Genomic DNA, 15,751 nt, shown 5'->3' on the forward strand with positions numbered 1-15,751 from the left:
CAACATGTGACTGTACCGGGCCAGTTCAATATAGTCCACGTGCGTCACCTGGCATGCATTCAGTGAGATCTCGAGTGATTTCAACCACATCACCATGGATGCCTCACTTCCATCATTTTACACCAATTTCCCCTGGGATTAGTAAAGTATTTTGATTCATGTACTTAAATAAAGTTATCGCTAGAGTGTGTTGGCTGGGCACTGGTTGTCTGGTGATATTAGCAGACTGTATTTTTAAGCTAAACACTGTCTTAGTTGCCTCCTTTGTTACTATACCTACTGTACCTACCTTTAGGTAAATCAGTTTAATCAATATGAACAAAATGTACTTAAAAAAATTGCAGCTCTGTAATGTTTGTATGCATGTACTTGAACTTTGTGTTGGAGTCTGTGTTGTGCTTGGAGCTGGTCCTTTGTTAACTCCATTTTTTAGCTAATGGAAGCTACTGTTTTACCGTTGCTACTGTAGAGCAGCAGAAGAGAAGTGCTGAAGAACTGTAGAGTGAGAATACAGATTTTCATGTAAGAACCTACCCATGTCATCTATACACCCTGTAGATCAGGGTACAGACCATAATTTAGTAATACAGTTCACTAATGTCATCACATTCCAGCGCCACACATTAGCTACCTCAATTTTGATCTACAGAACCTCTCTTCTGCTCTTCTACAGCAGCAACAGTATATAACACTAGCTACCATTAGCTTAGAATGGAGTTAATCAATGACGAGAAGTTCCCAACACCAAAGAGACTTCAGTTCAAACTTCAAAGCACAGGAGCATGTGAAAACCTTGCATATTTTACTTTTAAGCCCATACTTTGGGATGTAGTCTTATTTATTAAATTTTACTGTATTAGGCCTCTGTATTTTATTGTAGGAACTGTATAGGACTTTTAAGCACATAATCAGAGGACTTATTCCAAAGCATGCTCTAAAACAAAGTTTTAATTGCAGTTAATTACACTTCTTCTCCTTATTAATTCCCCATCATCAACTTCTCTTGCGAATGTAAACCTGTCTAGTTGATTACATTAACTTCAAACGCCTAAGTGGTCTACTGAAGTCCTCTGACATGACCAAGACTTTTGGTACTGAAGAAAACAGTCTGTCTCATGTTCTTTCTAAAGCCATCTGTCAGCAAGGCACTGGAAGTTTCCCCAAACCCTCAAGTATCTCAGTCATTTTAAGTACAGGCCTAAAAAACCAAAATACCAGTCGACAGCCAAAGTGTTCAGCACATCTGCCAAGACTTGCCCCAGTGCAGGGCTGGGGCCTCTTTTACTGCTTTGGGGGACAACACAGAGCGTGCGTTCAGGTCCCAACATGCACTGTAGAATCCTGCGTAGACCCTGGTGTGTGTACACTCAGTAGCTACAGCCATTGAGCGTGTTTGGTCTGTTTTGACAGGTGGGAGTGTGAGCAGCGTGAGGGAGCTCCTCGAGTTACAGCCCATGTTTGTGTCCATGATCTGAGTGTTGCCTGGTTTACACATGAACCACACATACATCTGCAAAAGCACAGGCATTCAGGTGAGCTTGTGCATCAGCTCAAATTCACTTACAACCAACTACAATAGTAAACTAGATCAATGACCACATTTCAAATTTTGCTTACACACACAACGCGTAACATTTTTACTTAACAAAATTTAAAAAACAAACTGCAATAAAAGTATGAAGAATGAAGAGTTTTGAAATTGTGTCAATCTAAATCTCGATTTATTGTATGTATGTAGGCGGAGACCTCTACAATAGTTTGCATGCCAACTAGTGTGAGTAGTGAGAAGTGATATTAAGCGAAATAATCTATCCATGGTTAGAGTTCGGCTGGTTCAACAGGAGCTACACCCTACTCTGCTGTGGTTCCCTGTAAGATAGAACTGTCAAGCATATATGTAGTGACTAATGAGCTTCAGCAGTCTAGAGGTGGAGGCCTACGGTACATCCCAGCTTTTCTGTAAAACACTGCTGCCACACATATGTTAACGATAGTTCATTTCTGATTTTCTACATAACAAATGTAACCTTGAAAGTTTCAAATATGTGTTGTGTGTGTTGTGTGTGATGTGTGTATTGGTCGGTTTTAATTTCGACATTAGAATACCGTGTAGTGCTGTCGACATCTGCAGGTCCATCCGGCTCTTCTGCTCAGCTGCACTGATCTGTTGCTGCCGTTGTGCACTTGCGTTGGTTGGGTCATCTACTGCAGTCTGACCTGATGAAGTCTTCTCTATGTGTGACCTCTCTGTCCGAAGAGATAGCGACTGCACGCAGAGCTGCTGACTGCTCTCTAAAATAAGGACAGGGAAGTCAGTCTTAAAAAATGTCAAGCTTTAATCAAGTGTTTGACCATGTGAGCTGCTCTTTGCTTTGTTATTGATAAAAGTGTTGTAGCTACAGATTTGTTTTAATGAAATCTCATTTTGCTAAAAAGTTTTGCTTCAAATATAAACATCAGAATGAACCACAAACACAAAAGTGTAGACATGGCAAAGTTTTCAGGCAGTAGCTCAAGGGTGAGTGTTTTGATAATTCCAGGTTCTGTGAAGTGATTCCAATCCTACCAATGGATGCACATTTGGCAATAATGTCACAAGAAATTAAGTAATACAGAAAGTGAAGGAGACTGTATGAAGGAAGTGAGGACCTAGTCACCATGATGACATCACCCACTCACTGTTTTGGCACTTTGGCCCCTCACCCTCTTTGCTGTTTAGAGCCAAAGGTGACCATATTTGCACAAGAAGGTGGAGCTGGGGAAAAATGAGATGTCAAACTAAAAAAAACAAGCAAAATTTTTAGAAGTAGAATATGCCCAGTACTGGCCGGCTCTAAGTAAGAGTATCTTTCAAATGTTTAGGTTTAACAAAACCAAGTTTCCCCTGTTAAAGTCCTCTAGCTCATGCTACTGTCAACATTAGCCAACTACATTGTTCATGTAATATTAAATGTCACAAAATAATCTCAGCTACCTACTAAAGTGTAATACATGTTGTTACGTTAATAACGGTAACATTAACTTTGTATGATGTATGAGCACACTACTTGTCAGTAGCTAGGTCAGGGGTCACCAATCCTGGTCCTCAAGGGCTACTATCCTGCATGTTTTAGATGTATCCCTCTTCCAGCACACCTGATTCGAATGATAAGCCTATGATCAAGCTCTGCAGAAGTCTGATAACGACCGTCAGGTGTGCTGGAAGAGAGAAACATCTAAAACATGCAGGATTGTAGCCCTCGAGGACCAGGATTGGTGACCCCTGAGCTGGGTTGATTAGAAAGCTAGGTGACAAACTGTATAAAACAATTCTGAATCAATGCAAACATTAGCTAATGTAACTGAGTTACACTAGCAGTATGTAATGAAGTAAGGGTTCATGGAGTATATGTCAAATCCTTAAACAGTCTTGACATGGTAACATCTAACACAATAGTTTTCTGTTAGAATTAGGTTATTTCGCATATGCTTCACTTGCAGCACACAGTCACCACCTCCTAGTAAGCAATGTTGTTGATGATTAGGGAAGTTAGCAGTGCATATGGGGATAAATGTCATTCACACCTACATGTGACTTATATTGACCAATTAACATATTAAGATACATGTCTTAATAGAAACCTTAATAGAAATGTGTGGTGGGATTGAGCCCAGGACCTTCTTGCTGTGAGGCGACAGTGCTAAGCACTGCACCACCCTGCTAGCACTACTTCTCCTGATAATAATAGTTCTAATAAAACTATTCACTGTGGTTTCACTTAAAAAGTTGGTGGGAGTAATGCATTAGAAAAGGATGTTAAAACTACTCAATACCTTCCCATTACACAGCTTCACAAATTTGTGCATTTAGACTGAATATGAAGTTGCACACAGTATATTTTAGTGTGAAAAACTACATTTCAACAAATCAGACAGACAAGTATACTCAACATTGGGTCTAATACACAAAATACTGTCAGTGAATAATGTCATGATGTTAAAATGTTCACTAAAAGCACATTTACCCCTCTGTATATGCAACTACTTCAACTGTGCTCTTCATGTTCAAGGGCTGCGGTGAGACTAAAATTAGTTGCTTTGACAGGAACTAGAGCTGGAAAGTTGCTTATTCCAAGCGAGACTAACAACTGAGGAGAAACAAGCTCACACACAAGGTAGACAATCAGCCTGCGTTCATGTGCCAGGCGGCGTGAATACGGGTTATGTAACTCAGAAGGAGCCATAAATCAGCATACATGGGGGAGGTGTTAGTGAGGGAAGAGCGTTCCGCAAAAAACAACAAGTGGCCAATTGGTGCAATGTTAACTGGCTCTCAAAAGAAATGAGCTCATTGTTGGTTTGTGTCCAAAGCCCCCATCGCATTTTTCAGGCTCAGAGATAACTTTGGCCTGTCCATTCCAATCAGGATTATCTTTACCCCATGTGTGAATGAAATACCCACAAGTCCCTGCTACAGACTGGACTCTAATGACTGCACCTCATATGACCTGTTCATTTGTTCATTTGAAAAAATGTTATTAGAGGTAGCCAGACACCAAGAGAGCCCTCTGAATAACAATTAAATTGCTTTGAATCTGTAACACAGACTCTATTACTGTTTGGAGAACTTAATTTTTAAAGTCTGGTCCTGGAAGCTCTTCATGCGATCTGAGAAAAGTAAAATAAAAAGACAATTTTTTTGGAAATTTAGACAATTTATTTCAACTAGGTAAATTAATCTGCTGAAGAGTAGAATGCCAAGTGTTGAAGTACACAAGTCTTAAGTTGAGTCAAAAATGTTGCATTGATGTAGTCATTGTGCAATAAGCCATAGAAGATAAAGAGAAAATAAATCACACTATGGACTCTGTCTTCAATGGCCTCATGGGCGCTAAATATACAATCACCATTGGTTTGGTAGCTAGTGTTTTGTTTTGGCTGTTTGTGTATTAGCTCTTGGAAACTATTCTGTGACTGCCTCTAACTAGCCTAAAACCATTAATATGATAACCATGACCATTAATATGATCCTGTGATAAGCCAGTTATCACAGGACCCTCAGGTGTTTTGCAGCATCTGTGTGGAAGGAGAAATGCTGTTGTGTTGGAGTGAACACAACACCCACTAACTTCTTCAGAGCAGACATCATAGGAAACCAAACACGATCAATCTAAAAATCATTGCTCATGGCCTATCGGCCGGTGAGCTACCAAACTGACATACATTTCCCACAATATGGACACGATGGGAACATACGATCAAACACTTACCTTATTTTCATGCTACAAAGAAATCTAGAATTGAAAACTGATCAAATGTAATTAGAATATTAAATGCACTACTTTCTGGGGAGTGGAATTGATAGTATTTATTTGTGCTGGTCTGTCTGATTCTTATCAACTCCATTATTGATTATGGATCACTATCCTGGATGAATTCAATAGAATGGCAGTATTTGTCCAGCATTAACTTACATTCAAGTTTTCTTAGTCAAAGTAAGTTCTGCTCAGACTACTACTAATGTTACAACAAAAACATGCTGTTTGGTCTGTAAACAAGGGCACTCATACATAGAGCATCACATACACAGTTATTTTCTGAGGAATTTAAGTCTAGGCTATGATGAAAGTAGTTTGAGCATATTTCTGATGTTTTGAAGTGATTGTTTTACAGACATGGAAACTAGCACTTTGTGAAATGAAGCCACGCCTTAGAAATGTCTGTGTCACGACTCTAGGCAGTTTCCAGCAGCACAGATGCATGGGTTTGACATTACTGTTTGCAATGTGCAACCGTTATAAATGAAAAACATGCTGGAACAATAAAGAAACTAACACATACAGTTCTGATAGATCAGATCATTTGGGATCAGTTATCAATTGGAATGATCTCATTCTCCTTCCATTACTACCAACATGTTGTAAAATTCTGTGATGTAGTCAATTCCAAAACTACACAAATAATGTAGAAACTGCAAAATATACATCTTAACTGTACTCAGATGTTGGAATTTACGAAGAGCTGGTACAAACTTAGAGAAATATAGAAAAATATACAAGTTGTTTGCTTTAAAAGAAAAAAAAAAAAAAAATAAGGCCATAAAAATATGAAACAAAGGTATTATTCCCATGAAATATTTGGTACTATGGTCTCTTTTCTGTTTTATTATTAGCATTGCTTAAACCTCAGTAAGAAGGGAGTAGCAGCCAGGTAAATTTTACTTGGATAGCTCACCTACAGTGTGTTTACAGAATACTTCCAACAAATCAACAATAACAATAAAATTATAAAAAGGATTTCAACTTCAGCACAATATTGAAAATTGAAAACCCTTTAAATTATTAATATTTTTTCCTATCATTAATGCAAGGCATATACAGAAATATAAATGATGCAAATATAAATCATGTTCAACAGATTATCTACTGAGTATATGTAAGAATTCAGAGATAGCGTACAGATACAGTCAATACAGCTGAATTGTTGAACCTCGTCTAATAAGCCATTGCAATCCAAATACTGTTAACTAAATTTGATATGTTCAAGGGTTGTGTATAATTAACTACTGTTTCAAGACATGCATTAAATTAGAAAAACTAAATACTGACCAAAAATGTGTATTACCGTTATTTATTGATATTGGGGTGGTTATTATTTGGAATTATTATTATTATTATTAGGGACCATAATACATTATTACTACTCTAACTGTTGTTGCTCTCACCTTTGTTTGCGCTGGCAGACTCTGCCTGTAGTTTGAGGATGTCCTCAACACTTCCATACTTCATGACTGAGTTGATGGAGGACAGCGTGCTGACCAGCTGGCTGTTAATGGAACCAAACTGGGACTGGGGCTGGCCAAAAGCTTCTGCCAGCTCACTGTAGTTCTCTGCTAACAGCATCTGTTGCTCCTGCAGCAGCTTCTGCACCCTCTCAATGTAGTGGTCCAGTCCAGCGCCCTGCTGGGCCTGAGCCTGTGGGGCTGCAGGCACAGTCTTTATTTCCACAGTCTCTGTGTTTGTGACAGGTTCAGCTGACTGGGAGGGGCCACATGCTATGTTTCTGGTTTTTAAGCCAACCAAGAAGTTTTCATGGATGCTGACTGGTCCCACTCCACATTCTTTGGTTTTGGAGGAGCTTGATTTGCTAAGGAATGAGTCCACATCTGTGGTGGTTCCCACAGCAATCGAACGCATCTTTGCTGTTAAGTGGACATCTTTGACAAGTCCCTCTCCAACAGCGACCGTCCTGGTTTCAGTCACAGCTGTGTTGGTGTGCTTGTCACATGTAACCAACAGCATGTCAGTGAAAGAGTCAGTCAGGACAACTGCTTTTGTATTAGTGGACTTACTGGCAACTTGGTTCTCAGTGTTGGTGTGTTGATTTGCTGACTCAGGTGCAACCATGACCCCTGAGTCCACCTTTCTGACCAAATCTGGCTCAGTTCCTTGTGACACCAGTATCTTGATAGGACTAATGATCACATCAACTGAACAGTCTCCACAGCCGACTGATCTTGACTCCTTGCTTTTTTCTGTCATGGGTTTGCACAGTCCCAAACTGTCCACTGACTCCTCTGTGTTAACTCCTGCCTCAGAAATATTTAGCTCCAAACCAATTTTCTGGTGGCACATCTCCACATGCCTTCCTACACACTGGTGGTTTACCTTGACACGTTCATGTACCACCCACTGATCGATGGGGATCTCTGGGCCTGAGGCCACGCTCTGCATACTGGGTTGACAGGACACTCCAACAGCGTGGGTTTGTGGAGTTTTAGCCATGCTAGCATTGCTGGAGTCCAGATGATCTCCCACTCCCTGACTGCGCATCTGGACTTTGGCCTCCACACAGGCACTGTACATCTCAGGCCTGACCATCAAACCTTTGTCCGCTTTTTTCTTGTTTGACCCACCAGCTGCTTGGAGCTCTAGTTTCAGCTTACCCATCTCCATGTGGTGAGTTGTTTCTTTCAGCTGTACCTCCAAACGGTAGATCTTGTCCTTCAGTGCGTCAATGGTCTGCTGCTGCAGCTCAATCTCTTTCTCAGCTTCACTGGTCATGCCCAGCATGGCCTCTGTCACAGCAACAGCAGTGCTGCGCATTTCTTGATGATCCGTTTCTACTGCTGCATCCTGGAAACAGTGTTCTTTATCCAGCTTCCTTGGAGCAACACGAAGGCTGTTCATGTTTTCATCAGTAACTGTGCCAATGGACTTCTGTTGGGCTTGGTTTTGTGTGACATTATGAGGCTGGATTTTGGTTCCATTATTGTCCCGTGTTATCTTTTCCAGAGCTTGGACCTCAGCAGTAAGACGCCGGAATTCCTCAAGCCGCTGAGTGCTCTGCTCCTGGGCTTCAGGCTCCATAATGTGCAGCTCTGTTTCCTTTTGTATAGGACCAGGATTCTCCATTTGGTCAGCACTGCCTACACTGTATGAACGCTTGCGAAAGCCACCAAGCCCTGGATTTTTGGACTGCGCAGCCAACTGTCTTTTCTCTTCCTGAAGAACAGCAATTTTAACCTGCAATATAGGAATGGTTTTCACCTGTTCTTCTAGCTCTTTAAGCCTCTTGAGGGCCACAACCATCTGCTCCCGGATTTGCTGCAGGTGTAACGGGCTGACATTAGTCACTGGAGTGGCCATGCCAGAGCTCATAGGGCTATGGCGGATGGAGCTGCCAATTGACGGGGGATAGTAGGGATTGTACTCTCCATTGGGGAGGTGACCATTAAGGGGCAGGGGCTGATGTATGCTAGGAGAGACCTGGCTTGGGGCCATGGAGCCTGAGTAAGAGGATAGTGAGCTGTTTGAGCCCATGCCGCCAAAACTGGCAAGTCGACGGCGAGGGGGCAGAGGCTCAGTGTGAGGCTGCATAAGCAAACGCTCCTGTTCAAGCCGTCGCCGGGTCTCCATGAGGGTCTTCTCCACCTGGGAATTATGACGAGGAGTAAACCTGGGTGATGGTGGTGGCAAGAGCTGTTTCTGCTCTGTGATGCTGGAGTAGGCCTGCTGCTGTGGGGGGACCTCACAAGTTGTCCTCGTAAGGGTGGGGGTCAGTGGGGTGGGGAGCTGGGACCTGGAGGTGAAGAATACTGGTGACTGCTTATCGTCACTGTTGGAGGAGGACAAGGAGTCTGTGGAGGTCCATTCAGCCTGAGTGCTGCCCCCACCAGTGCTGCCCCGAGGCACCGCCAAAGGTTTGGCCACTTTGGGCTTCCTCTGGATGCTCACCTTTTTAATGGTGTTGCCCCTCTCAATGTCATCGACATATTTGAGGAAGTCTAGGTCTAGTTGATAACCATAGGGAGTTTCAACATAATAGGGGGCCACAGACTCCTTGTCATCTTCTGTGCTTGGGCATCTTTGTCCTCTTTCTGTGGGAGGGAAAAAAAAAGTACATTTACAAAGAATGCTTGCTATTTAGAGTTGTTTTTGAACAATTCTGTAAACACCTAATATGTACAGCATAACATGTATTAAATACTTGCCCTCAAAGTTGTGTTACATCACCAGATCCTGTCTACAAACTGGAACTTGTGTCATGTTCAACAAATTAGGCCTAAATTTTAAGCGCTTTTAAATTTACAGCATCTGGCTCTTGGAACAAAATACAGAATTTCTAATATTTTAGAAATTTGATATTTCTAAATCACCCAAACTATATTTGTAACTGTTTGACATGACTGTATTTTATATTTTAATTCATCCAGTATTATCTTTTACAGTTTTAATCTGAAAGGTTTTGCATTTTCTTATGTAATTACTTTGTGATCAACAAGTTTTAAAGTCTTTTCATTAACCATTTGTGTTACTACCTTTTCCTCCTCTTAGTTTTTTCTATGTAACTGTAAATAAGTGTAAAAATAAAGGTTGACATTAGATTAAAATGAGTCCCCAAAGCTGCTCGACACTCAGGTAAAGTCTTTTGTGTTTCCTTGGCCACTGACAATCGCAATAATTTGACAGTACAAGCACAAACATGTCTCAAGTTTCTCACATCTGTGCTAGAAAGTGATAATCATTCTGGTGGGGTCGGTTTAAGTCAGGCCACAACTATGTGAGATCACACTATGAAGCCAAGGAAAACAATGTTGCATCATAAGCTTCAATATTAGAAGCAAATGTTAAAATTTTGCTTTGTGAAACTCCGCAAAATTCCGTCTTTAATGGAGTGGTAGGATTTGTATAAAGATGTGTACGGGGTAAGCTTGTGACAAACAGCTGCTTGTTTGAAAAGCTTTGATAAGACACAGCTAAAGGGGTCAGAAAGACAGGAAAGCTGGCTATGTCAATATTTCCTAGTCCAAAATCCATCTGTCAAGTCAACAGTTTCAGCCTTTTTTATTGAACTTTAACCCTAAGTGAACGCTCATGCAACTTATACTTAGGGGAAGACTTAACACACGACAAGTATAAGACCAAAATACACATATTAACTTCAATGGAGAGGGAAAATCTTCTAGTTTGGCATGTTGCTACAACATAAACTTAAAAGTATCGGTTCAAACATGGCTCAAAAGTAACCCTAACCCTCCACAAAAACAACCCACGAATCATCAAAACTTTGTTGACAGGAAAACAAAGCTGTTCGGGGTGACTTTCTTGACCTCATACGCTTTGCACAGATCTATCAAAGCTGCTTAAATCAAAGTCCAAACTCCACACATTCAGTAGAAAATGCCCTCTGTCAGAGAGCTCCAGCCAGACTGCGCTGCATTCATGCTGTGTTGGCTAAATACAGCGTCTTGTTCTTGGTATGCCTGGAACTCTCCGCAACTAAAGGAAACACAGGCTTGAAATAAACAGCCTGCTCTTCCTTTCCAGTACACCCAGCTCCAGCAACTTCTCCCATCAATCCCCTTCATTCAGCTAAAATACAGGGGGGAATTACAAGGATAAGCCTGCTGCTCAAACCCCAGTGCCTTGTTGTTCAAGCTTCACTCACCTCAGCCAGACAGCGCTCTGTCCATTTTGTCTTTAACCCTCACTTCTTGTCCTCTGCTAGCCGACAGTCAAGGTATACTGTACAATGAGCAGCTGGATGGTATGAGCTGCTGTTTCTCCTCACTCTTCCTCAATCCTCTCTCCATAAGGGGGAAAAAATTCCACTACTGGTGTAAACTAAGCACAGCAGTGCCCCAGCCCACTATTGGACAGCTGCCTCCTCCAATCCGGTGAGGCTTCCCTTTCCAAATAAGAGTTGTGTTATTCAGTGGAGGGGAGGTCAACCCAACACAATAACAGCCTGTTCTTAAGACAAATAGCTTAGCTACTGTACATGTCAAACCTCTAGACTCTTATTTATACTTAGAAAAACTTTGCGGCGTACGGTTTCACAAGACACACAAGCATTTGAGAATCTGTTTCAAGTTTCACAAATATGAATGAATGTTACTGTAACTGTAAATAAACTGGCACTGAAAAAAAGGGTGAAATACCAAAGATTCAGGTGTTGTTACTTCTGATGACGTGCCGGTTTTCTTCGCTTTAGAACAAAGTAAATAGGATATTTTTAAGACATAGACTTTGAGCGGTATCAGGTGGGTCACTACTGTGAAATATACATATGTATTGACTCAGGTGAGCATGTGCTGTCCAGAGACCACACATGGAAAAATATAATGTAGCTTATATGGTGTATTTCTTAATTATGTTCTTTAAATTACATTATTTTCTCTAATATTATTTAATATCTTGTGTACTTTCTTTGATAATTTTTTATATTTCTAATTCATAGTTCAAGCAGTTTGTATAATTATAAGGAACACCAAGAGGAAAATAAAAGCCAATGACATGAAATGTGACCACAAATGAACTTATTTTGCCTTGCATAAAGAGGTTTATTTATTTATTTAAGACATGTAATATGTCATTACTTTCCTATCAGAATTAAGTATTTTGGACTTTGTGTCAGAAAAAAAATTCAAGATGTCATCCTGGAGTCTGTGATGGACACAAGAGAATTTTTGTAGATATTATGAAAAAACATACATATTGAATAAATACTGTAAAAACAATTACAATGAAAATAAATCAGTAAAGGTTCTGTATGTAACAGCTGCTTGAAGATGTATTGTGTTTTGCCCTGGGAGCTGGTCATTTGTGGACATTAGCTCCATTTTTAAGCTAATGGTAGATAGTGCTGTACACTGTCACTGCTACAGAGGGTGAGAAGAGAGACCCTTCTGAACTCCGGAACAAATGGAGGGTTTTTCACACAAAAACTGACCTAAGTTGTCTATACGGAAATCAGGGCATGGGTGGTTATTTTAAAGCTAGGCAACAGAGACAGTCATTAGCTTAAATATGTTAACCAACATCAACAAATGACCATCTTCCAGAGCAAAACAGGCCTAAACACATGAGCAACCTCAGTCTTGCATATTGAATCTTTGATTACAGCCCTGACCGAAATATATTACAGAATAAAATGAAGTTTAATTTGTAGCTGCCAAGTCATGTGTAGTAAATATACACCTATGACTGTATTTTTAGTAAGTTATTTCAAATGTTGTGTAACTGCACCGGCCACATCCTGTTGTGTTTTCCTTGTGTAAATATGATGTGTACAGCAGCACAGTCACAGTCTCATGATGTCTACTGTTCAACTTGAGTTTGTGAGCGCTCAGCAGTTGCGTCATATAGAAGTGACAGGCAGCCCTTTGGTACCACAGAGACCCCCAACAGCTGAGAGGTCACATCAGCATGGGACAACTGAAGGGGTCACCATTCAGTGACACTGACAAGAAGCTGGACTCTGCTCCACTTGTCAACAGCTGTTACATTGTCAATGTGACTGGGATTTCACAACACTGCCACAGCCATTGTTCTACACTGGTAGTTAGAGAACCACTTATTATGCCTATCAAAACAGTTTATTGCTAGAAATGATGTTTTATAAGCCCCCAGGCAAAAACTATGGTGTTTGCACATCAGCTTAGTATTGGATTTTTCATGTAGGCAATTTCTTAAAAAATGTCCAAGTAAAATTTTCAAGTGAGCTCCGCCAGCATGACTAAACTCAGTTAGTATTAATAGTAATCTGCCTTCAATACACTTTCCTTTTTATTCAGGTCTCTATTGCACTTTCATGATATTTATGGCAAATAGAGGATATGTACATGATGTAACAGATGCCCAAAGTCACTGCAGTTCTTCCCACTGGGTGGCACAAAAACTGACTTACTGAGACCAGTGAACAAACACAAAACATCTAAAATGGGAAAGAGCCATTGGAGGATTACATGAAAAATCTCTGCTTAGTCTGTCAAGTAGCTAAAATTACCTCCACATATTCATTTCAATATAATACTTACTACAACCATTGCTTTGAGTAGCAACTGGTCAGCTAATGGCTAATAGCCAAATGCCAAAACAACTGAAAATGGCTACATGTACCTAACAATGGTTATATAGGTGATACTGCTTTTTTTTTTTTTAAACTTATGTCTTGTCCAGACGACAACATTCGCGGTATTTTTCTTTTGCGGATTCTAAAAATGTCATGTCCATACACATATTGTTTCAAGAAATATCAGTGTCCACATACTGTAGAAACTGAAAAACTGGGTTAAAATGGCGTACTACATATGCCACACCTACATGTGGTGCTGTACACAAACACAGACAGAGCCACAGGATACACTAAAATCACAGAAGAATGCAGGGTCCAGGTCGCCCTTCCAGCAGGACACCGTGGTGGATTTAAAAGTAAATGACGCATGTATCTGTTTTGTGTTTCCGTTAGTTGTCAAGTTGATGCAGCATTACCAGGTTTTGTTGTAGTAGTGCTAGTAAACTTAGTAGCGCCTGCAGCACAAACACAACTCTGTAATCCAACATTGTTGTTGTTGTTACCAGTCCAGGGTTTTCTTCTTCTGGTCACGTGGTAGGGCGTCATCATTTCCAAAAAGTGGTATTTTGCCTATCCACATGGCAACATGAGGGCGGCGTTGTGAGATTTTTCTGCTCTGGGACCTGTTCTCAAAAAATACCGTTTCAGGGCACCGACAACGCTGGTGTCATGTGGATGAAAGGCTGAAACGATATTAAACTTGTGCAGATTTACATAATTTTGTTGTCGCGTGGACAGGCTCTCTTTCACAAATTGAAAAGCCAACTGTAATGAGCCAGCTATGCCTCTAGTTACATACTATACTTATTAGCAGGTGCATGTATCTCACAACAGCTAAGGCTTCAAATGCTTACAAAAAAAAGTAGTAGTACCATTTATATGCTTTACGCATTGTCACGTAACTGAACTTTTCTTTACAGTTTCAGTCACAAAAGATTTTATGAAAGTGCTGTTTCATGAAAGCCTGATTCTGACAATCTTGGTTTTTTTAATCATTACTTTTTAATTTATCTGTAAGCTAATATCCAAATACCTTTACACTCAACAATAGCTGTTTATGACTCTCTACTGTCTGCTCCTCGATCCATCATGCAAGTTATGTAGATAAAATCATCTTCCCATACTTATTTCAATATAACTGTTAGGTAGCCAAATACCTATACAGCTAGTACCACCTACAGATATAATTACAAAATGTAGGTGATGTGTGTATTACTTGCATAGGTTTTTTTTTTTGTACTTGGAAAAAGGCTTCTCTGCAGTTTGAGGTACTTCCCCAGTGTTGTAACCAGGCCCCTAACCTATAAATGTTGGGAAATCTGAATCCTGGACACTTGTCAATATTTGTGAACCAATGGTTCTTTGGAAAAATTAAAGAAATCAGTGTTCCGTACAGATGCCTTTAATTTAAGTATTTAAATGTCTGTTTACGCCTAGTAGAGGAAGGGGGGATTCAGTCCCAACCACTGATTGTATAAAATAAGTGGACAGAGGAACTGTGACATTACCCATTGGCTTGTGAACTGCCTCTTTTGAAATCACTAGTTTGTGATTTAAATTGTCACAATGATAGCTTTTTGGAGCCACACAACCATATCTGGACAAAAGGGGTGGGACTACAGGAATTTGAGTGGTTCTAATCTTTGACGGGACATGGGAGACTTAATGCTAGACAAACAATCTTGTTAGCGCAAGCCATTCCCACTGGATTGCTGGAAATCCAGTTGCCATTTTGTGTTAAACACATTCAAGTTTCTATAACAAAATGTTTGTCAATATAGTTATGCAATCAATTGTTAGAAAGGTTAGATTTTCCTGAATTGGGTCACTAAGTTTACTTAACACGATTGATGAGAACTAAAATATAATTAGTGAAAGAATCTCATACTCATAGCTATTACCTTCACATCACTGGTCAATTCCATAATTAATTCTTGTCCTATTCTAAATGGGTAAAAAACATAAAATAAAATAAAAAATAAAGGAAAAAAATATTTTTTTTCTGCTAAATTTAAGGTTGTCTTTAAGTCACACAGTAAAACACATTTCTGAAACTTAATGTTAAGTGTCAAAGGCGCTTCAAAGATTAATTTTGGCATGTGGTTCTTCAGTTATAAGGTTTGGAAACTGGTATGGTAAATGGGTAAAAATGAACGCAAATCATGTGGAAAGGAACAGGTTAAACAAAACTGCAGTTGTCTGTTTGGGAAGAAAGCTCCAAAGACAGATGTTTTGAAAGTTTCAGGCAGGTGAACAAGCTGTCGTACACAACTGCCAATCAAAGCCTGGCAACATAGACATCAGAGTTTTCTATTCACTCTTAACTTTTGCAAGAAAAACCAATCACAAACTGAGTGCTCTAACATTTCATGGACTAAAAGTTGGTCAAAATAATCAAAACTAATTTCCAAGT

General features: G+C 40.0%; 1 protein-coding gene across 1 annotated transcript in view; it reads right to left on the minus strand.

Annotated features, from left to right (window-relative positions):
• kank1a (KN motif and ankyrin repeat domains 1a) overlaps positions 1–15,751 on the minus strand; it is a 103,479-nt gene that overhangs the window by 14,511 nt on the left and 73,217 nt on the right. The window contains exons 3-4 of the mRNA XM_030143257.1: positions 6,704–9,358; positions 2,107–2,292 (exon numbers count right to left, since the gene is read on the minus strand). Of these exons, the coding sequence (XP_029999117.1) occupies positions 2,107–2,292; positions 6,704–9,358 (2,841 nt within the window). The remainder of the gene's footprint in view (positions 1–2,106; positions 2,293–6,703; positions 9,359–15,751) is intronic.

The sequence above is a fragment of the Sphaeramia orbicularis genome, chromosome 9 (assembly GCF_902148855.1).
Source record: "Sphaeramia orbicularis chromosome 9, fSphaOr1.1, whole genome shotgun sequence".
Classification (NCBI taxonomy): domain Eukaryota; kingdom Metazoa; phylum Chordata; class Actinopteri; order Kurtiformes; family Apogonidae; genus Sphaeramia; species Sphaeramia orbicularis.